Source organism: Curcuma longa, chromosome 10 (genome assembly GCF_044706935.1).
Source record: "Curcuma longa cultivar G26 ecotype Majalengka, Jawa Barat chromosome 10, ITB_CL_G26_1.1, whole genome shotgun sequence".
NCBI classification, from domain to species: Eukaryota; Viridiplantae; Streptophyta; class Magnoliopsida; order Zingiberales; family Zingiberaceae; genus Curcuma; species Curcuma longa.
The window spans coordinates 9,935,302-9,959,955 of record NC_133870.1 but is presented as its reverse complement, the minus strand read 5'-3'; the positions used below and the strand labels follow the sequence as shown (position 1 = coordinate 9,959,955).

The following is a 24,654-nucleotide window of genomic DNA, read 5'->3' as shown; positions in this document are numbered from 1 at the left end:
ATTACTATTTTCACTTACTATATGTATAAGTTTTCAAAAGTTCATTATTAACTTTAAGTGAAATCAATTTTTAAGATCATGATTAGTTCAGTTATGATTTCTACAGTACCATGTGAAATCAGTAGTAGTTTTAATTTTAGTTATATGTTTAAGTATGCCATGATATCTATCTAGATTATATGCTTTCTTACATGTGTTTTCAAAAGCATGATTTTCGAAATATGTATTGTTTTGTGAGTAGGATGGTACTTGCTAAGCTTTATGCTTATAGTTTTATTTTCCTTATACTGCAGATAAGGGCAAAGAAAAATTCGAGTAGCGGAGGCGGCAGAGACGATGCGAAGTGTGTGATGTGGTGGAACTTAGAATAAAGAGCCTTGGGAACTTGCATCATTAAGAATGTTAAAGACTAGTCTTTATGAGTTGTTTATTTTCCGCACTTTCGAATGTTAACAACTATAGTAGTTCTATGCATTATTTGATAGTTGGTAAATTACAATAGCATGCTAATTAGTAGTGAAAGGTAAGGTTGGAAGTTACGGAACCATTTTGATGCCAACATGTTATTTAGGATAAATTCAGATGCTAGCATTGTTTAGTTTTAATGCCAAGTTGATACCCTGTCTAGGTTTCTAAATCCATGTTTAGAAATTTAATTATGGTTTGGTCATTGTTATTAGGATGGTTAGACTTTATATTACCCATTTGGGAACATGTGTTTACTCAACTATCACATAGCAAGAAATTTTAAATTAATAGTAGATTTTAGCAAGTATAAGTAACGGATCGCCTTGAGGTAAGAAGGGCGGTCGTTACAAAAGGCGATCTGAGTGGTTCTGGCGTCCAAGTCGAAGGAGAGCAGAGGCGCTGTGGATTTGTTCCAGTGCTGCACCGGAGAAGAGGAAGAACACCCAAAATCCGAAGGATTTGGTTTGTGGAAACAGAGAGTTTTCCGTCCGTGATCACTCTTCCGACAGAAGCAATCTCTGCCGCTGGAGCCGGAGTCGAGGCACGCTTCAACAGATATTCCTACACTTTACAGTTGGAGAGATCTCTAACAGATGTCAGATCTGATTCCCTTACTAACCTTCTAGTGATGGCCAAAGAAGGTGCGGTGGCTTATGCGGAGATTTTTTTTTGTCAATTATATAAATACCACAAAGGGTAAGAGAGACATATATATTGCTTTCTTCTCAAGAGTAGAGATGGCTCTATTTCATTAATTTTTCTATCCTTTTTCTTCTTCTTCGTCGAATCTCGTATCTCTGCGAGATCTCTATTCTACTCTTATAGACACTGACTTAAATATCGGAATGATGAAAAATCTAGATAAAGCTTGTATTCATGCTTTTTGATACAACATATATATATATGCACGACTTTGTGCAAGAAAAAAAGAAATTAGAAACACAATGGAAAGTGAATCAATTTATCCAAATTCTTTCTCTTGTAGCAGCTGGTTACTTTCTTTGCTATGATTTGATTTTGATTCTTTCCCTTGTTCTGATATATCTTTGCTATGATTTGATTCTGACAGATTTGTTGCTGTAATCTTTGTTTCCAATCTTGTTTGATTTGATTTCCTTTTCAGTAATTTCCTTATCATGCCCCTTCAAGTTGGAGTGGGAATGACAATGTACTCCCAACTTGCTACGAAGATGATTGAAAGAAGCCTTAGATAAAGGCTTTGTGAATATATCAGCAGGTTGCAAGGATGAAGGAATATAGCAGGTTACTAAGGTCCCCATAGCTACTTTCTCTCGTACAAAATGGTAGTCAATCTCAATATGTTTGGTTCGAGCATGAAACATCGGATTGACGGACATGTATAAGGCACTAACATTATCACAAAATAGCTGGGGAGGCCTTAGCAGAGAAATGCCAATATCTCGAAGCAAGAAAGTTATCCAAGTTAATTCAGCTGTAGTAGATGCCATGCAACGATATTCCGCCTCCGAACTAGAACGAGAAACAGTCGGTTGCTTTTTGGAACTCCATGAGATACAATTAGCTCCAAGAAACACACAAAATCCTGATGTGCTTCGACGAGTGGAAGGGCAACCAGCCCAGTCGGCATCACAAAATGCATATAGTGAAAGTGGACTTCTAGCTAAGAAACGAATTCCAAAATCTTGTGTGCCTTTAAGGTATCGCAAGATACGTTTTACTGCCTTAAAATGAAGCATGGTAGGAGCAGCAAAGTGTTGACATACTTTATTAACAGCATGAACTATGTCTGGTCGAGTGAATGTAAGATATTGTAATGCACCAACAATACTTCGAAAATTAGTGGAGTCAACAATATCATTGTCAGAGGAATGTGGCTTCTCTTTAAGGCTCATGGGTGTTGCATTACTTGAGCAATCAAGCATACCAGTGCGATAAAGCAAGTCGCGTGTATATTTAGCTTGTGAAAGAAAAACTCCTCCAGAAAAGTATTTAATTTCAACTCCGAGAAAATATTTCAAAGGACCAAGATCTTTAATAGCAAATTCTTGGCTCAATATGGTGATTAAATTTGCAATGAAAGGTGCGTCATTTCCAGTTAAAAGAACATCATCAACGTAGATTAGAAGTAAAGTGACAATGTTATCACAACAATAGATAAAGAGAGATGAGTCAGCCTTACTACAGTAGAAACCAAGGTGGAGCAAAACTTGAGAAAGTCGATCGAACCAAGCTCGTGGAGCTTGCTTTAGCCCGTAGAGCGATTTTTTGAGAAGGCAAACATGATTGGGAAAATTTTCATCAATAAAACCCGGAGGTTGCTCCATGTAAACAGTTTCTTTGAGCTTCCCATGTAAAAATGCATTTTTAACATCCAGTTGCTTCATAGACCAACCGAGAGAGATAGAGAGAGAAATAACCAGTCTTATAGTTGTTGGTTTAACAACCGGGCTGAAAGTTTCATCATAATCAACTCCCGAGACCTGCGTGAAACCACGAGCAACTAATCGTGCTTTGAATCTTTCAACTGACCCATCTTCATTATATTTCACTCGATAGACCCATTTTGAACTTACTACATTGGTATGAGGTGGGCGAGGGACAAGCTCCCACGTCTTGTTATCACGGAGAGCTACAAGTTCTTCTTGCATAGCAGTAGTCCACCTAGAGTCTTTTAGAGCACTTCTCAATGTTTTTGGTTCAAAAATAGTATTTTTGTTAGTAGCAACAAGAGCATGTGCTGAAGGAAGATCACAAACTTCATAGTCTTTCAAATAAGAAGGAAGTCTTCTTGTTCTTGGTGGAAGAGGAGCATTGGGAGAAGAAATCTCCGTGTCTGATGAGTTGATAGAGGATGCTTCATCTATTTGGACACTATTGTCATCGGTTACATGGTCTGAAGGAAGAGCATTTGTATTTGGAGTTTCATGTGGCCGCTCAAAAATGACTTGTTGTTCATGGTTAGTTGAAACTAGAGGGGTAGAAGCAGAATCTGAACAACAATCTAAAAAAGTAGAGTTGGAGTCATCAACCTGACCTGTTTTTGATGATGATAAACATTCGTCATATATAGGAAATTTTGTCACAACTAATGGCAATAAAGCAGTAGAAGTTTCTTGTGTGAATTTGAATGGGAATTCATTCTCGTCGAAAACAACATGACGAGAAATATAGATCCTCTTTGTCTTTGGCTCCAAGCATCGATATCCTTTGTGAAGTGGGCTATAACCAATGAAAACACATGGATAAGTTCTTTTCTCAAACTTTGATTGATTATGATGACGAAGCGAAGGAAAACATCGACATCCCAAAACCCGCAAACCGCTGTAATCTGGATGCCTTTTATACAACTTGTGATATGGAGTATCATTTTCTAACACTGTAGATGGGAGTCGATTTATTAGATAGACTGCAGTAAGAAAAACTTCAACCCATAATGACAAAGGAAGATTTGCATGAAATAACATTGTTAAACCGATCTCGACAATGTGTCAATGTTTACGTTCTGCGACTCCATTTTGCTCTGGAGTTCCAGGACATGAAATTTGCATTTGAATGCCACAATTCTGAACATGCTCAAGAAAAGCATTTGAGCTAAACTCTCCTCCTCCATCACATTGAAAAGTTTTAATCTTGAGATTAAATTGATTTTCCACAAGCTTTTGAAATTTCTTAAAACAGGAAAAGAAATCTGATTTCCTCTTTAATGGATAAAGCCATGAGAATCTTGAACAATCATCAACAAATATCACATAGAATCGAAAATCTTGATTTGAGATAACTGGGGCTGGTCCCCAAAGATCACAGTGAATTTTTTCAAGAGGTAATGCTGAAATTTTATTTGAATTATTAAATGGTAACTTACAGCTCTTCCCCATTTGACAACTGACGCATACAGAGGGTTTAGTTTCCCACTTTGCAACGTCAATAATATTTTCCTTGTGTAATAATGATAAGGCCTTAGAGTTAGGATGACCAAGTCGTTGATGCCACAATGTTGAAGAGATGCCACTTTTCCTTATTGCTGCAAAAGTCTCTTGAGAGTTGTCTTCTAAAGCATAAAGTTGTCCTTGTTTATGCCCCCTGGCTATTATTCTCTGAGCTTTGTCCTTAACAACAAAACCAGATGATGAGAATTCAAAGATACATTCATTATCAGAAGTAAGTTTCCCAACCGATAATAAATTCTTTTTCAAACCAGGGACCACTAGGATATCTTTTAGATTTAGTTTTCCTTCTTTTGTAGGAACAACAGTTTCTCCGGTATGTGAAATAGGCAAACATTCCCCATTACCAACAAAAATAACATCTCTACCTTTGTAAGGTTTAGCATAGTTTAAGTTACCTGCATCATTTGTCATGTGTGAAGATGCTCCTGAGTCAGCATAGAAAGATGGATCACCATCACGAAGTGTGAGAGCTGCTAGTGCTTGAGGTAAATCCTCAGACTGATATGAGTAATCAAACCTATGCCAACAGTCAACAACACTATGATTATCTTTTCCACAGATTTGACAAGTGATTTTACCAGTATTTTTGTTCGATGATGGTTGTTGTTGCTCGACACCATAACTTCTTTTTGGATGATGTGATTGTCGATCAATCATCATTGAAGAGTTGTTGACTGCTCGATTTTTGGTGTTGTAGTGACCAGCTGGAGTAAAACCTCGTCCTTTAGAATTGAATGATCCCCTTCCTCCTCGATTATTTCGACCACGGCCTCGTTGACCAAAGAAGGCTTGCGCATGCTCTACGTATACTCGTTCCTCATCTCTTTGAATTTGGAGAATTTGCTCATGCCCTTGCAAAGCAAGCACAAATTGGTTGAAGGTGGGATATGGTGGTTTTGTCACCATAGCAAGGCGAAAAGTTTCATATTTTGGTCCTAGCCCACGTGCAAATTGGAAAACTTTATCAAGATCTGGAACCGGCTTTTTAATTGCTGCAAGATTGTCACAAATTGATTTGAAATCCTTCAAATATTCATCTATAGATCGTGATCCTTTCTTGATGGTCATCAACATGTTCTTCAGCAGTCCTTCCTTTTCAATTGTTGTAGGAAGTAGTTGTTCTTCAAGAGAAGTCCAGAGAGAGCAGGCGGATCCAATCTCTTCAATAGATCCTTGCATATCTTCTCTCATAGTGCTAAGAAGCCAAGAAGTGATCAACCCATCATTGATACTCCAACTTGCATAAGTTGTATTGGAGATTTTTTTGCCGTCTTTCTCTATTTCTGCAGGAGGTTTCCACCCATCTTTCTCTAGATGGTGGAGTACACCCAAACTACGAGCAAGAGAAAGAATCTGAGATCTCCACATCAGGTAATTTGTTTTGCTTAGCTTAACAGAAATAAGGCTAGCACCTTGATGAAAGGATTGGATGCTGAGATTTGGTTCCTCCATTGATCAAGAGAGAAAAAAAAGAAAGGGGATAATGAATATTACGATTTTCAGGTGGATGGCTCTGATACCATGAAAAATCTAGATAAAGCTTGTATTCATGCTTTTTGATACAACATATATATATATGCACGACTTTGTGCAAGAAAAAAAGAAATTAGAAACACAATGGAAAGTGAATCAATTTATCCAAATTCTTTCTCTTGTAGTAGCTGGTTACTTTCTTTGCTATGATTTGATTTTGATTCTTTCCCTTGCAGCAGCTGGTTACTTTCTTTGCTATGATTTGATTCTGATATATCTTTGCTATTATTTGATTCTGACAGATTTGTTGCTGTAATCTTTGTTTCCAATCTTGTTTGATTTGATTTCCTCTTTACAGTTGGAGAGATCTATAACAGGTGTCGGATCTGATTCCCTTACTAACCTTCTAGTGATGGCCAAAGAAGGTGCTGTGGCTTATGCGGAGATTCTTTTTGTCAATTATATAAATACCACAAAGGGTAAGAGAGAGATATTGCTTTCTTCTCAAGAGTAGAGATGGCTCTAGTTCAGTAATTTCCTTCCTTTTACTTCTTCTTCGTCGAATCTCGTATCTCTGCGAGATCTCTATTCCACTTTTACAGATATTAATTTAAACATCAGAATGATCGCATTGATAGAACCAGTCAATTCTAATGCTCTCTACATTCTTAAACCGTCGAATTTTTGAGACTTATAAGAGTTGGATATAGTTTTCTGAGAAAGAAAAGTCCGAGCAAGCGAAAAACACATCAACCCCACATAAATAACCTATTCGACGGGGATTTCAGCTTTTATTTGATTTTTATCCCCGCCGAATTATTAAAATCAAGTTAACAACCGGTGGATAAACATAGTCAACATCTGGTGGGTAAAAATAAGTAAACTACCTGTGTATAAACATAGTCAACATCGGGTGGGGTTGACTTTTTGACTTGGTGGATATCACGATCGACTTTATAAATTGCGAGGAAATGTTCCAATCAAAAGTAAACGCGAAGACTTAGAATTCGTCGCGTTCCAGATCGACACGACCTCTGTGGGCTGCCGACCGAGGGAAGGCATCGTGGCGTCTCCGGCGGACCAGCCAATCGATGGCGACACGCTGTCTTAATGATCCCGTCCGGCAAGTCAACGCCGATGTCAATGAGTGGAGGAGGAGGCAAAAAGGAGACGACGTCACACGGCATCAAATATCGGCCCTCCGATGAGATCAGTGGACGGCGATCTAAAGCAATTACTACATTGTGGCCAACGGCTGGATGGACCGGATCGGAATTGTTTGTAAATTTCGAGGAAATGTTCTGAATTAAACAATAAAAAATAACTTGAAGACTTACAATTCTTAATCGTGTACATGTCAAGGAATTAAAGCACCAATCCGATCGACAGTAGGTGAAGAAGATGAGCCGGATCTTGGCGGAGGCGTCGTTGGCCGGTCATGGCTCCTCCATGTCCTCAGAGCTCGGAGTACTCTTCTTGGTGTTCGCGGCTGCCGCTGTCATGGCCGTGGTTATCTTCAACTGCGGCGGTCGCAGCAACAGGAGGCGCCCGACCACGGCGACGAACGGCGTAACCTACTACGGAGGCGGAGGTGCTCCGGTTTATACTCCTCCCGCTGCCAGCAAAAGCAGTGGCTCCGCCGCCGAAGTTGCAGGAGGTGCAGCGGTGGGAGTTGTCGCCGGTGTGGCCGTCGCTGGAGCACTCAGCAGCGATGGTGGAGACGGTGGAGGCCGAGGTGGGGGTGGTGGCGATGGAGGTGGAGGTGGATGCGGCTGTTGCGGTGGAGGTGGTGGCTGTGGTGGTGGCTGTGGCGGTGGCTGCGGTGGCTGTGGCGGTGGCTGCGGTGGTTGATGCGACAACTGTTTCGTTTGATCTCATTGAAACAAAGTCCAAGTATTCCTTCTCTTGTGGCAGCTAATCATCTGAATCAGCACAAACTAATTATGTCCGGTTAAATTGTAAGAGTGTATAATATTTAATTTTGAAAATTAAATGTGATTAATACACTTTCGTTCTATAGCTTGAAGTTTCGAGTTCGAATCCTCTTAGCAACATATATTTGTTGACTGAGGTACTGTGTGATTCAAATCTTAGCTCGGCTAAGGTACTGTTGAGACAGTATGCTCTTACATTATGTGAAAGAAAGAAATCCCTTAAGGGATTTTCTGATATGGGATCGTTTCGAGGTGGGGCCGGTTGCTTTCCCACTACAGTTCTTGTCCTCGGGGCAATGGTGCAACGGTAGGACATCCGGGTTGTGACCAAGGGACCCGCGGTTCGATCCCTAGCTACGGCGTATTTGCAGGAATTTCTCCCAAATGAACATTAATTTGCATCTTCCTTTGCGCTTGATTTACACAGGTGGTCGGTGGAAAACTTAGCGTCAGGGATTGAATGGTTGACTGGGATTTAAGATCAACAAACGAACAATACATTGTTTGATGGAGCGAACATTATTTGAGAATGTTCAAAATTAAGGTTTGATCGAGTTTGGTGGACTTGGCCGTCTGAAAAGAGATTATGACTTTCACCCTTTCAAAAACCTAATCCAACATAAACGTAATTTCGCTCATGCTAAGCGATCCAGTATCGTCTACCCTACAACGAAATACAGACAAATAAATTAGATATACAATAGACTCCCTAAAGGAAGAGCATACTCATACTCGATGAATTCCCTAAAAATCAATCTATGCTCAATTCAATAAGCTAAGTCTGAGAGCCCCTTTCAAAAACCTAAACTACTATTTTATTTGTGTGGGTGTGATTTTTTTTTTCTTATAAACGTTAATAGGTTCACTAATACTCAAAATTACAAAGCAGTTGCGATAATCTGAGTTTCTTACAACGTTTGGAATGGCCATGTTCTTGAATGCGTTGCCAACCGTTCTGAGGCTTCAAAGCCAACATGTTTATTCAATGGAAACTAAGATAGTGTTTAGATCTCATGAATGAACCAAACTAGTAATAATCATTAAAGCCAACATGTTTATTCAATGGAAACTACGATAGTGTTTAGATCTCATGAATGAACCAAACTAGTAATAATCATCCCTAACTCAGAATTCAATCTCTACTATGATCCTAGAGATGGCATTTGTAGTCAATCTCCTGAAACGAATTCATCCAGGAAACTTAAACAAAGCTTTTCAAAGATAACAGTCCTGTGGTGTATAATGACAAGAAAAGAAACTAGCCATCTCAGCTACAGTTACAATGAAACCCACCCCTCAAAATTACAACATTATGGCACTAGATTCCGCGAGTGGGCTATTAATAGAATTCAGAAGTAAACATCTTGCAGAACAAAAGTTGTGGTAGGTAGCTTTTGAAGCACAGTGATAAATGCTAATCGATCTTGACGGAGGAGAAGAGGTAATGAACAAAGTAGAATGACACCAGAAAGCCAATGGTGCCCGTAGACAGCATGATTGCGATCGACATGATCAGTGAATAACCAAGATAAAGGGTAGCTGAAACAGGGCCGCTCAAGCTCCTAAGGTCGAATACCAAGTAATTGATGGAGTAGAGAAACACATACAGGGCAACAGATCCAGAAGCAAAGAAAGCCTTCCACCACCACCTCCAGTCCTCCACACAGAGGTGCATGTAAGTCAGGACAACAGAGACTTCAGCACAGACGATCACTAGCAGCATGAGAACCACAAGGAGGAAACCAAACACATAGTAGAACCTCCCCAGCCAAATGCTCGATAGGATAAAAAAGAGCTCAATGAAGAGGGTTCCGAAGGGCAGAGTCCCAGCACCGAGGATGAGAAGCCATGAAGGGTATTTCCGAGCAGGAATTTCTCTAGGGATTTGGTTGGTTCTGACAGGAAATTTTATTTCCTCAGCTCGGGCACCCATGAAACCGCCAACCAGAGTCAGTGGCACTGAGATGCAGAACCACAAGGAGAGTAGAGTGAAATACAACGAGATAGGGATAGCTCCAGTACTCTTGCTTCCCCAAAGGATAAAGTTTAATACGGTTAAAATGACAAAAACGATCCCCGGAAAGAAACAAGCAATTGACCAGCAGAGTGATCGCCAGCCCTCAGATACTCCTTTGACGGTCCTCCACAATCGAACACCGACATATCCAGCAACAATCCCAAGGAAAAGATAGAGAATTATCATCCCCGTCAATAGCATGCCGCGTGAAGCAGGAGACATGAACCCGAGTGCAGCAAAGATGATTGTTACAACTGCCATACCAGTAATTTGTACACCATCTCCAATCATGACACAGAGAAGCTTTGAGCATGTCGGCTCTCTGAACACATCACCCACGACAAGTTTCCAGCCAGACAGCTCCTCATTCATCTGAGCTTGGGCTTCTTTGTCCAGTTCCTCATACTTTGTTAAGTCTCTCCGAACTGTTCTCAAGAAAATAACAAAGACGATTCCAGCCAAAAAGAAGATAACCATCAAGGAATTCATGATAGAGAACCAATGAACCTTTGCACCTTCCATCTTTAAATATGCATCCCATCTTGATGGCCATCTGATGTCACTTTTAACAAATACAACTTCATAGGTAAAAGAAATCTTCTCCTGCTCCCGAATGGTCTGAGACTTGTCAAGCTCCAAGGGACAGTTCACAGACTCAACTTTATCATACATGTTCAGTTTCAGCATTGCCTTTGGATCACGCTTCACGCTGCAGGGAGTCACTTCAAATCCAACAATCTCATACCCAGCCTTCTTATCATCAGTTTCAGCGATCATTCCCATCCCCTCTTCTCCTGTGGTCATAACTGCACCACGCCCTTCGTACTCATGAACCAAGACTTTGAACTTCAAGTGATTGATGATGTAGTCTTCAGAACTTCCAGTTGGAGTATAACCAACAGGAAATCCAGTCCACTGAATGACAATGCCATTCTGGTCTGTGAACCTTCTCACAGGTAGATTGTCAAGTATCATGTTCACTTGGTAGAGATCATGTGTCCTCTGCTTCAAAAGTTTAACCTCATGCTCATTCAATGCATTAGTGGTGCACAAGTAAAGCGATTCATTAACATTAACACGGAATCGGTACGGAGAGTTATCAATCTGGTCACCCATGAGAAGCTCACCCAAATTCTCTGCACTCTTTTTGATTCCACCTTGTGGATGGCAATATGGAAGGCTGTAATAGCTATATGGGAGCTCAGTCTCAATGGAGGTGAGGGAATTAACTTTGACAGTTATGCTCTCACCAGTTACGTAGGTGTGCATATAACTACCAGGGAGATAAAATGCATTACCAGAGCCGCAAAACAGAAACACGGCCAGTAAAGCCAATGTAAACAATGAGGAAGATTTCTTGGAGAATGAAAAAGACCCCATTTGGAACTGTTTCTTCTATGTTCTTTCTTCTTACAACTCAGACCTAAGATCCAATACCAACTTCCTTCACAATTCACAAGATGACTGAAGAAGCCTGAGTCAAAAACAAAGCAACGTGTCATTCAACCCTTATAATCCCTTTTTCTCCCTTCAATAGAGAAATCTTCTAGATAATAAAAGCATCAAAAGCTACTTAAGAAACAAAAGTAAATCAATGCCCAAACAATCGAATCTAGAAAGTAAAAAAAAAAAAAAACTCTAATTTAAAGCTTTTTCAACATCATAACCAAGTAATAATTTAACAAGTAGTAAACCCTAAATGGAAAAGCAAGTTCTTCCTTCCGCATGTGAAAACAACAGGTGCCAACCTGCAAAGCTAATACAAGATGGATCCGAGGAGAAATTAAACTGCATGCAGCAGAGAAATCGCACAGATCTGGAAGTAGAAAAGACAAATTACCAGACGGAGTAACAAGATCGGAGAGGCAGCTCGATCTGAGGCCCCGTCGGACCAACAAGATAACGAAAAAAAAAAACAAATAAACTCAAACAGAGTAACTTTAAGCAAAAATCTGAAGATACAAAAACAGCAGATCCAGAATCGTAGGTCCATGGATCTCGACGGAAAACGCAAGAGAGGTTCATTGTGGCGAAGAAATCGCCTAGATCCGGGGTCGAGGAAGGAAGATTACCTCATCGACAGGAAGATCCGACGGCGACTGGATCCCGGGCGCTCTCAGATCTGTCTCCGCTGCGAGAGAGCTTGGAGAGGGGAAGGGGAGCCGAGGGGGATGAAATAAACGCAGGAGTAGTGAAGGCGAGACGAGCGGCGTGGATGAACCGCTTCGGTCGTTGCCCGCCTCAGTGGATGACGAATCCGGATCCGGGCTCACCTGTAACGCATATATAAAGAATCCGATACCTCACCCACCGTTCTGCGTCCGTATATTTTTTTTCTAGGCCAATTTAACATATTATTATGTACTCAATTTTATAAAATATCCTCCTAACTTAATACTCATTATTATTATTATTTTTACCTGAATCAAATAACTGATAAAAAAATTTGTAAAAAAAAAAGCCAAGTAGAGTCAAACAATAACTAATTAGTAAAGTCGAATAGCTCAGCCTTTTTATTCTTTCTCACAAATAATCACGAACCGACCGTGTGGAGTCTCTAGATAGCGGATTCCATCTTTTGTTAAAGTTAATCTAAAATTAGATTAATTTAAATTTGATTTGATCAAGTTATAATCGAACCAAATTTAAATAGATTAAATCAGTTTAATCGATTTAAAATAAATTAAAAAAATATTTTTTTATTATTCTCTCCACGTGTATGCAATCTCGCTCTCACCGTCTCACACCACTACAAGGAAATCATGAAATAGCGACGGAATTAGCGACGGATATTTTTTCCGTCGCTATTTTAACGACGGCAATATATATATCCGTCGCTAACAGATCATTTAGCGACGGAAATTTAATTCCGTCGCCAATTAGAGACGGAAATTTATTTTCCGTCGCTAATTTGCCAAGGAAATTTTAATTCTGTCGCTATTTTAGCGACGGAAGTTTATTTCCGTCGCTATTTTAGCGACGAAAGTTTATTTCCGTCGCTATTTCAGCGACGGAAATAACCCGTGAACAGTGGCGACCCTAGCTTAGCGACGGTGTTGCGATGGAAATTTGAATTTCGTCGCTAATTAGCGACGGAATCGAATATTCCGTCGCTAATTAGCGACGGAATTCAAATTTCCGTCGCTAATGTCGCGATTTAGGGCACCGCAGACTCCTTTTAGGGTACCTTCTTCGCGATCCCGACGATTTCTCTCCTCCGGCGACCTCCTTTTCTCTCGCGTTCTCCCTCCCGTTCTCTCCTCCGGCGAAAGCTATTCACGCGGTTCTCTCCTCCGGCGAAAGCTACTCACGCGGTTCTTTCCTCCGGCACTCTCTCGCGGCGATTTCTCCTCGCGGCGAACACTCCGCGTGCTCTCCTCCCGGCAAGCGAACACTCCGGTGACCTCCCTTGGGCCACCTATCCTCCCGGCGACCTCCAGCGTCGTTCTCTCCACCGACCGCGCAGAACCTCTCCTCCGGCCATTTGTCAAGGTAAACCCTAAATTTTTTTCTGCATTATTTATGGCTAAATTAGGTTAAATTGGCTAAATTTGAAAATCAGCTAGGGTTATTTAGGTTTAACCTTTGATTACAGCAAAGACTAAATTTATGCCTTCTGGACTTGATTTATAATGGATTAGGGCATATAATTAATATATATCATTAGGTAATTATGGATATTTAGGATACAATGAACCTGTTAGATAATTATATGGTTATTTAGGGTTAAACTTTGATATATATCATTAGGTCTTTTCTAATTACTTTGATATATATAAAATTTGAATTTTGTTATGACAATTTTATTACTTTATTAAAGCTTTATTACTTTATTGTAATTATTAATTATATTTGTTATATCATTAGGTAGTGATTAATGTAGGAAATTGAACAATTAGGATTACAAAATTTTTGTTACGAGGTGGTAAGATAACCTATAATAATCATGACCTATAGTAATCTAAATTTAATATAGTATGATTTATAAATCTAAAATGAATTGGAATGATTACATTAATTAGATATGTTGTTTAACTATGTTAATGAACTACTAAAACTTTACATAAAACATATGTAATCATATACCTCGCCTTGTACATGATTATTTCGAATGAATGAAAATGTATTTTTGCAGAAGGTTACAATGTATATGAATAAAGCTTGGATGTACAATAGATTAGACGATGGATTTATCCGAGCTGAATTTTATGCTGGGGTTGAAGAGTTTGTGAACTTTGCTAAGAGTCATCCAGAATGCATGAATGGTGCAGAGTTACGGTGTCCGTGCAATCATTGCAAATGCAGAAATAAAGCTTTTCGTGATGAGGATACCGTCAAAGTGCATATCTGTAAAAATGATTTTGTTCCAAACTACTACAATTGGTATTGTCACGGGGAGCCTTATGTCTCAGAACGAATTGGAACTTCGGCTGCTTCTTCATCTGGCACGACTGTTTTAGATGAATCAACATCTAGTGATCAGATGATGCAATCAATGGTTTATGACGCTATTAATGCAGTTGATCCATCTAATGTAGATGAACTACCAACACCTGCAGTCCAGCAACTATATGACATGTTAAAGGCTAGTGAAAGAGAAGTGTGGGAAGGTATTCCATCTGGTCATTCCCAACTATCAGCTACTGCAAGATTATTGAACATCAAAGCTGAACATCATTTCTCAGAACGATGTTACGATGACATTTGTCAATTGATGTCAGAGTTGCTCCCTGCTGATCACCAAATGACTGATAGTTTTTACAGTACAAAGAAATTGGTGAGGGGTTTAGGTTTGCCCGTAGAGAAGATCGATTGTTGTATAAACAATTGCATGATATATTGGAATGAAGACAGTGAACTGATTGAATGCAAATGTTGTGGTCACCCTCGCTACAAGCATCGTAGTCGCATTGCAGGGAAGAAAAAGAAAAATATTGCATGGAAGGTTATGTATTATTTTCCCTTAACTGCTAGACTTCAACGCTTGTATGCATCTGCCGCCACAGCTTCCCACATGAGTTGGCATCATCAGCATATGCACGAAGGAGGTATAATGTGTCATCCTTGTGATTCCCCTGCATGGAAACATCTTGATACAATATTTCCTACATTTGCGATGGAACCACGTAATGTGAGATTGGGACTTTCTGCAGATGGATTTCAACCATTTGGTCAGTCAGGACAACAATATTCATCTTGGCCAGTTATTTTAACACCTTATAATTTACCGCCATGGATGTGCATGAAAGATGAATTTATGTTTCTGACTGTGCTTATTCCAGGTCCAACGAACCCGAAAGAGAAGATAGATATTTTCTTGCAACCTCTGATTGCCGAGTTGAATGAATTATGGAATGTAGGATCAGAGACTTATGATGTTGCAAGTAAAACAAATTTTACCTTGCATGCTGCTTTATTATGGACAATTAGTGATTTTCCAGCATACTCTATGTTATCGGGATGGAGCACAGCTGGTAAATTAGCATGCCCACATTGCATGACAGAGTCTGATGTATTTTCATTACCATGCAGTGGAAAGGTATCTTGGTTTGATAATCACCGTAAATCTCCACTCGCAGCCATAGTCACTCCTTCTATGCCCACGATCTCTCCCTTAGAGGTGTAGTCGTCGACATGATCACCAATCGACCATGGTTGCCACGACCGAATTGATGTGTCTTCCACATTGATGTATCTTACGCTAATGTCATAGGCGAGCAATATATTGTGGATTGCAATCCTCCTCGCAGTGTGCTTGTGAACCAACTACCTTTATCTCACCTTCGGCGACATACTCTCTAATACCATGTTAGCGGTCATGCCTTTTGCCATGGTCCCTAAATTTTTAATATCTACGAATGAGATATCGATCACCGGTAAATTAATTTAATAATTTTATAAATAATAAAAAAAAATTTAAAATTTGATGAAATATAAAAAAAATGGTCGTACGAAGTAAACTTAGACCTTGCCATGACAGACTCAGCCAACTCGAGATAACTAATCCATCTTTAAATTATAAATCTGTCTGTACGTATAAGTACGTAGTAAGTAATCATGAGAAGCAAGTCAAGTTGCATGGTGAAGGATATGAGTTACCTGGTGCACTCCTCTCCATCACAAAAACCCACCTCAACCTCATGTAGAACCATTTTGTGAACCTAGTCATGCACCCAATGAAGAACGTCGGCATTGCACTCACTTTCAAGGTCATGTGTTTGCACTATACTGTACTTAAATATTGTAGTAAAAAATTAAATTTGTTATTCCAACGATTTTATATAATCGATCCATGATCATATATATGAAAAGATAAATCAAGAAGTTATAATTTGGTAAGATATTTTTTTTTTGATTTTATTAAGATTTGATTTTTGTCTATTGTAATAATATCTATCTCATACTAGTCAACTTAACTCTATTTCAAGGCGAAAGTAAAAGAAAAAAAATGAAATCCATTATTTCAATGATCTTACACGATCGATCCTAGAATCAAGGCTGGAGCCAGGCTTGGTTGTACCCGGGCTGTAGCCCGGGTGATCCGACGGCGACGAGAAGAAAAAAATCTTGAATTTAGGGAGGAGAGAAATTTTTTTAAGAATTAACCCGGGTATACCATTTGCGTAGTCTAAGAATTCGAATTAGCCTTGGTAAATTACCCGGGCCGGCTCCGCCATTGCCTAGAATTATCTATAAAAAAATAAATAAATAAATTATAATTAACTATTATGAAAAATAATTAATAAGACATTGCACTCCCTTTAAAATCATGTGTTTGCACTATTATTACACTTAAAACATGATGAATATAATACTTGGATCAATCAGTTTCATCATGTCATATTTGTTTGAGATTTGAGATATATATATATATATATATATATATATATATATATATATTAACATAATTAAGTTGATTATGACGTAGTAGAATTGTAGAAGAAGGTAAGGATTTAAATTCTGATGAAATCATACAATACCTTCCTGCGTCATGACCAACTGTAATTTCTCGATTTACTTCCTCACAGATGATCGTGAGATCGACCGTATAGAGATCGCTAAAGTGACAAATTCCTACCTTTACTTTATGCAGAAGATGAGATATATTTTTGAGGAATAATACTTGAATCTCTCTCTCACACACAAATTCAGACCCCAGTCGTCCCATAGAGTCAACTCATTTTTCCACAGCCGGAGCCGGTCAACGAACGCACACTCGTCTTTGACTCCTCTCATTGACTTTTCGTTTCTGCTCTTACGCCGAATCCTATTTAGCAGCCAGTGGCTGTCATCGTCTTCTTCTGCCGTCGGGAAAGGGAGAAGATGGGCTTGATTCGGAAGGCTACCTCGCCGGCGGTTCTTCTGGCGGCGCTCGTCGGGCTGGCGGCCGCTTCGGGATTCATCTCCGGTGAGGCATCTCCTTTAAAGTTTGGATTTTGATGGCAAATATCGAGGCTGCTTGAGGTGGATTCTGATGAGGCTTTCTGTGCGATGGTCTTGGTTCAGAGGACGTGTTCGTGCGTCGCGTGCCCGGCGGCCGGCGCTTGCTGCAGCAACCGACGGGTGAGTTTCGCCCTTTTCACCTTTTTCTTGAACTAAATTCCATTTGGAGGCCGCCCTTGCCTTCCATCTCTCTGATCCCTTTCCTGATTATTTTTTTTAATTCACAAAAAATTATAAATTGATTTATGATAATAAATAAATTCATTAAAATAAAGAGAGAGAATGAAAGGAGTGTGCTGAGTGTTTTGATCTCCGCCACCATTGTGTCCGCCGGTCCGCCCGGCCTGGTTTCTGGGTTTGGCTCAGTGCAAATGGTTGGGCCCACAAGTTAGCATAACCGTGCTCAATAGGGATGACAATGAGTAGGATTTTGATCGGTTTCGATATGCCAGTCTCCGACCGCGATTTGGCCCACAGTGGCCCGCGCGCTGGTTCGGCGGTTTCCGACCGAATTCAACCGGATTCCGGCCACAATCTGGCCGGAATCCGGCGCCAGTCGGCGCGCCGGCGAGTGGCGCATCGACCGGGCTCGGTCTAGTGGCCGACGATGGCCGGACGGCGAAGCGGCAGTGGCGGGAACAACGACGGGTCAGGCGCTCGCGGCACTGTGCATTCCCACTTTTGAACGGTCCGATCTTCGCGATCACGCGTGATGGACGGCGACCCCGCTGTCCCGCACGGGGGCGTATGAAGCCGGCACGCAGCATAGCATTTTCGTGTATATATATATATATATAAATGATATCCTGCGCGATTAAATTTGCGCTACTGTACACGCCTCTGACATGGGACATGGTTGGGATTCTCGTCAGCGTGGCAACGAAACAAAAAAAATCGCAGTGTGGAGCGGCGATGAGCGTCGATGAGTGGGAGAGGCGATGACGGTGGCAAGGAGCGACAATGAGCGGGAGATGCGGCGACGAGGGCGATGATCGTGATTTTTAGGGGTTTAGGGTGAGATCACGATTTTTTGTTTTGTTGCCACGTTGCGAGAAATCCCAACCACGTCAGAGGCATGTATGATCGCGTTTATTTAATCGCGCAGGATATCACTTCTCTCTCTATATATAAAATCGGATATTTGAGTCAGATATAAGTAGGATTTTATCAGATCCGCCTCCATATTCAAATCCGAAAATCCACATACTCAATTATTCGATTATTTAATCGAGTTCAAAAAATCCCTCCATACCCTCTTTCATTCGGGTCTAGTATCGAATCTACAATTGGATTTAGAGTAAATTGTCATCCTTAATTGTCAATGGGTTTAAAAATTTAAAATATAAAAAACATTTTAAACTAGTATTAAGATTATTAAAAATAAAAACTTTTTTTATATTGCTATAGATTTCCTGATTTTTTTTAGTATCAAATTTGTCTTCTTATTTAAATATATTTTTGTTATTTTATCTAAATAACTAAGGCTGGACTACGTGCCAAACACCCCTTGCTAATGTTTGTACAACCCACCAAGTGGGTCCATGTTATGTTAAACCAAATTTACTTCTTTTGGCACATTTAGAATAAAACTTACATTTTTCAATTATTTATACATAAAAATAGTATTCAAATTATTTATTTATATTAAAAGTATAATTAGTTTAAAGTAGAAAAAATAAACTACTTCCTATTGTGTTTATGTAAACATATCCATATTAAACAATTAAACATTCATATCAAATAAATATATTAAACTTAGTTAAATAAATTTAATAGAATAGTATCTATTAAGTCGAAATATAAAAGAGAAAAAATTGAAAAAATAATTAAACAGAAAGAAAAATGATTATCTCATGTGGTAAAATATAATACCTAAAAACGATCAAAAATAAAAACATTTTTGAAACTTTTTATATGTGTTTATTCATACTTTTCTTACTTTTTAAAATGAATTATTCTAAGGTCCTTAATCAAAAGATTAAATATAAAATAATTATACAAAATATCTAACAATAAGATCACAAGTAATAAAACATGCAGTCACAATATAGTCGAGCCAATTGTAGGTGGTAGAATTGTGGCATGCTCGGTACCTGGTTTACCTGCCTATATCTAATCATGGGGCCGACGATACTGAATCGCTTGGAGTGAGCATAATCACATTTTGCCATCATATAAGTAATAAAACATATTTAAACATACATGCACACACATACAAAACAAGATAAGATATATATCTAAGAACTAATATTTGTGACATTACTAGGATCGCAACAAAGAGAAAAGAATATATTTTTATATTTGCAGGCATGACCGCTATTCACCCCTCCCCCTTTAGCTTTCATCTCTATCATCACGATCCAACATTTTGACATCGCAAAATCCTACTTGTCAGTGGACTCTATAGTACAAATTCTATAGCGAAAGTTTAGCATCAATCGTGATCGTTGCTTTGTTTGATTTCATTATTTTGGTTGTACATAGAATGGTAGTGCAAATTCTATAGCAAGGAGGCTCGCATCAACTCGGTAGCGTTGTTCCTCTTCGAAAATTATTGTTGTTTAATTTAGTAGGTAAATTAATTTATGTGCATCATCTAACTTTCTCACATGCATATTGCCTCTTCCTACCTTTAGTCATTGTTTATTACCTATTTAGTAGGTTAATTAAATTTTTGTGCATTATCTAATTTCTTTGTTGTTTTTTTTTTCTTGATTGCTTTGTCATCATTTCCTACTTGTTTGCTTAAATTCAGTGTTTTTTTACATGTATAATACTCATCACTTGTTGAACTTCTACATCACCATACATCGCCATGATGAAAAATTCCACACCATTTGAAATGTAGATACAAGGTGTAATTTGCGAAAGATGAGCTTAAGATCCTTCAATTTTAGAGTGGAAGGCCTAGAAAAGTTTAAAGTTTATGCTACTAACATAATAAAAAAATTGGAAAAGGACGCGAATCCTAAACTAGACCTAACATCACATATAGCTCCAAGATCACCAAGGCATCATTCACCCCGAGATCGCCATTCTATTATCGACAAAGAGGATCACTTCTTAGACACTCACACCCAACCTAGGCCTAGAACAAAACCTAGACTAGACATAGATATTACTCACTGAGTCAAATTGGATGTCTTTCCTTCAATGGTTGGCTAGATCCAAACACATTCCTTGACTGGGCTGTCGAGATTGGTATAGTATTACCACTTTGATTTACAAAAATCAAAGTGGTAGGTTAAACGAAGAAATATTGACAAAGTATCCAAGATCAATACATTGTAAATGAGGACTCCTAGTATACTTTAAAAACCAACAATGCACGATATGAATCAACCTAAAATAATCAAACATGAACATAATTGAATATCTAAGCAAGTTTGAAAACTTAGGAATACGTAGTAACCCCATATTAGACCCTAGGGAAACCTTGACCCTCTTTATTAATGAATTGAAGATTGAAATCTAGAGACAAGTTAAATTATTGAAGTGACATGCCAAAATGTCAAAGAGATTGAACAATTTACAAAATCCCTTACTTGTGACCATCAAGCCTCTCGACAGGTAGCGATCCTACTTATAGGGCATCACATAGTCTAGCAAGCCCACTAGACTAACACGCTTTGGATTTGTGATCCAATATCCAAGATTTAGTTGACATGGTAAAGGTTGTGTGGCATCCAAGTGTCCTCATAGAGTATTGACTTTAGAATAGGAACATAATCCTCAGGACTAAGTAACATACTTTCCGCACCCAAATAGTGACTAAGAGGCTAAACCCTTTGATGAGTTCAACAAGTTGGAGGTAATAAAAAGAAAGACTATAGTATTCTTTGTACTCCGTCGAAAATGCACTACTATCTTCCACACTAGTTTTGATACAAACCCTTTATAGAATCTAGGCTATATACTCTAACCGCCTACAAGATAACATGGGTAAATCAAATCTAGCTCCTAGTTAAATAAAGGTGCTTAGTTCCTATTGAGATTGACCCATATAAGGACGGGATATAGTGCAATGTCTTCCTTGTCATCCTTGGTCCACCTTGGCTTTACAATCTCTTTGTTTCTCATGATGGATGAGAAACATCTACTCTTTTTTTTAAACACAATGGTCAAAGTGTCAAGATATACCTAGCCAAGACTAGCAAGTGCGAGTCCAAACCTAAACCACCTATTAAATCGATTTAATTATTGAGACAGCCCCTCTACCTTCTCACACAATTACAATTTGAAAAGAAAAAGGAGATGAAACCATTAATGACCCATGACCTCACAGTGGGCCTTATAAAGCTCTAGCAAATGACTTACAAAAAGTACACACCAAGGATCTGATCCTAAGATCTCAATTGTCTATTGTACCACTTGCTAAACCAATCCTATCTGAGTAATTTGGTAAACCAATCAACAACCATAGTACATTCAAAATCACGTATGAGTCAAAAACTCATCAACACATTGACTTGATTTCCTTATCATTACTTCTCATTCATCTGAGCTGAAAGTTTTACTAAGCGCATAAGAGAAATCCATGCCAATGCTAAGAAGAAAATCACAATAAGTAATGAGGCTTATAAAATTCACGCTAATAGACATTGCAAGTTTAATGAATACAATGTAGGGGATTGTGTGCTTGTTCGCATTCAACACAAATGCTTCCCCAAAAACTCCTTCAAAAAGCTTCATGCTAGCTCGTCTCGACCTTCCCAAATAGTGAGAAAAATTGGTACTAATTTATATGTTGTTTTGCCTATTAACCAAAACATCAATCCAATTTTCAATATTGAGGACTTATTGCATATCAGGCAACATTTGAGCTTTTTTGTTTGTTTGTTGATTTGCCTACAATTCGCTTATTATTAGCACCGGTTCCTAGACTCTACTTTGCAATACAACCTTCTCCTCTGGTTGAGCATATTATGGACTCCCAAATTGTGATATCTCCAAATGGAAGCAAGCACAAGTACTTAGTCCACTGGTACGGGCTTCCAAAGATTGAAGACACTTGGATCACCAAGGATGAGCTTTGACATCTTTCCCTTGAGCTTCTTGAAGAAATAGAGCACTAACCATAAGATTCAACTATAGAGCCACCTTCGCTTTGCGCTTTGCGCTTTGCGCTTTGCACATGTGTGTGGTGCCACTGGCTTAACTTCAACACCCCACCCACCCAGAGTCAAGTTCTCTTTGGTCAAAGAGAATAACTTAATGAGGACTTTTAATTTTGTAATTTTTCAAAATTGTGCAAGTCATTAATCCCCCAACAGAGTCAAGTTCTCTTTGGTCAAAGAGAATAACTTAATGAAGACTTTTAATTTTATAATTGTTCAAAATTGTGCAAGTCATTAATCTTTATGATTCATTATTTTTTTTAAAAAAAGGTTATTTAATTTTAATATTTTTTAAGAATAAGTGGAGACCTTTTAAAAAGGTTGTTAGTTTTTTAGGAAAAGTCTATTAGAGTTTTCATTGAATAATGATTGCACGAGGAATAAGTCATTCTATCAATTTTAAAAAAAGGTTAAGATCTCATGTGTTAGAAAGTTTTTGAGTTAGTATGTTTTCAGTTTCCTTCTCTAGATGAGAATTACTATTTATTTTTTTAGGTGAGAATTGTTTGTTCTCTGTGCTACATTAGCTCCCACACTAAAGAAACGCTTAACCATCTTGTAGTCCAGATGAAATCAACATATTCCATCATTAGATCAAGAAAAAGCTGCTGAAAAACCTGTGTTTATTTAACAACTGAGCCACTAGGCCTCGGGTAGTGCCCAATCGCATATACATAAGGACTAGGTCTTATACCAACCTAAAATCACTCATATATGATCGTGAATTCCTTGTGTTCTACTATATATGTGATAATTATGTTACATAATTACTATTGTTTATTAGTATAGCACATTTTGTTTACATATTTCAGTTGACACATTATGTAGTTTTATGGGTATGATAAGCTTTTCAAGGTCTTAAACCAATGCAATGTCATAGGTATGATTTTTTTGGAAACACTTTGGAGATCCTATACCAATCTAAGTTCATATGACGAAAATCACAATGCTTTTGAATGCCATCCAATCTATTGGTTCATCCATTTCAATGATTGTAGCATCGCTACTTTGGAATCAATCTGTCACTTATTTGTTTTCAGAGAATAGGTTAGGTTATTGCTGGCATAATTGCTTATGCCTCGCAACCAATTCAGCACCCTTATACCATCTGAAATTATTCACACATTAGGACATGAAACAACTTATCCAAGTTTCATTAAAAATCTGGGTAGTGTTTCAAAGCAACACCAATTGTACAAACTGAACTACTCATTCAAAGTGCTTGATTTATCTGGATAGCTAATTACTTGGAAAAGCATACATTTAGCCCGATCTTCCATAATTGGGAGATATGCAAGTATGTGTTCTTCCTAATTACCTTCTTAGGTTTATCAACTGTTCAAGAATGTTTTGATGGATTATTTTGCCAATTTTCTTTTCATTAGCATCAATGGAATACCATGTAAGAAGAGTTTTGTTTTTCATGACAATAAGTTTGATTGTCGTTCCATTCAGAGAGTTTCTGATGGCTTGTACATGTAAACTCTGGGGTGTAAAAGAGTAGAGAACTGAACAACAGTATCAAAGGATATCAATTCTTCTATCGATAAGAATGCTCCTAAATCATACACTTGCATCTCATCTCTTCTTATTTAAATCTGCAGATTGCCCTGTGAATTTTGAGCACGCGAACTACACTATCCTCACAAGCAAGTGCAAGGGTCCCGTCTATCCAGAAGACCAGTGCTGTCCTGCTTTCACAGAATTTGCATGCCCATTTGCTTCCGACTTGAACAATTTGACAAACAAATGTGCATCAGTCATGTTCTCTTACATTAACGTGATTGGCAACTATCCTCCAGGCTTGTTTGCTAATGAGTGCCATGGTGACCAGGAAGGTCTGTACTGTCCTGCTCCTCCTCCACACTCGGAGGACGATACGAACTCTTGCAATCTCAATCAGACTCCTGTATCTTTTTTGTTCCTTGTTTGTGGAATCATTCTAGAGCTTCTGTTGTCATAAGAGTGAAGCTAAACATTTCAAACTCACTTGACCTTAAGCTACTTGATGATGGAAAGTCTGTCATCAACCTCAATTATAGCATAGCGGTGTAGGCTTACCAAGATTGTAAGTGTAGTGCCCTTGATTGTTTCTGTTCTTGCAATTGATAAGCTTATCATATATATTTGAAGTTTGTAATTAACAAGTTGATATGATGTTGGAATAAGTGAGTAGCCATGCCAAGCTTTTGTTGTTTTGTTATGAATTAATGTAGTATTTTGCTGCACTGCAATAGCAAATATTTATGTACAAATATAGAGACACACTTTCA

At 38.6% G+C, this 24,654-nt stretch overlaps 2 protein-coding genes across 2 annotated transcripts; one reads left to right on the top strand and one right to left on the bottom strand.

Annotated features, from left to right (window-relative positions):
• Positions 1–8,822: 8,822 nt before the first annotated feature.
• LOC141835764 (transmembrane 9 superfamily member 12-like) lies at positions 8,823–12,059 on the bottom strand. Its single transcript, XM_074723137.1, has 2 exons — positions 11,894–12,059; positions 8,823–11,295 (listed from the first exon to the last, which is right to left on the bottom strand). Exon 2 carries the CDS (start codon positions 11,199–11,201, stop codon positions 9,219–9,221), a length of 1,983 nt encoding a protein of 660 aa, XP_074579238.1. The 5' UTR covers positions 11,202–11,295; positions 11,894–12,059; the 3' UTR covers positions 8,823–9,218.
• A 4,953-nt stretch (positions 12,060–17,012) lies between these two features.
• On the top strand, positions 17,013–24,584 carry LOC141835765 (GPI-anchored protein LLG1-like). Its single transcript, XM_074723138.1, has 3 exons — positions 17,013–17,229; positions 17,328–17,384; positions 23,986–24,584. Exons 1-3 carry the CDS (start codon positions 17,145–17,147, stop codon positions 24,342–24,344), a joined length of 501 nt encoding a protein of 166 aa, XP_074579239.1. The 5' UTR covers positions 17,013–17,144; the 3' UTR covers positions 24,345–24,584.
• The last annotated feature ends 70 nt before the right edge of the window (positions 24,585–24,654 follow it).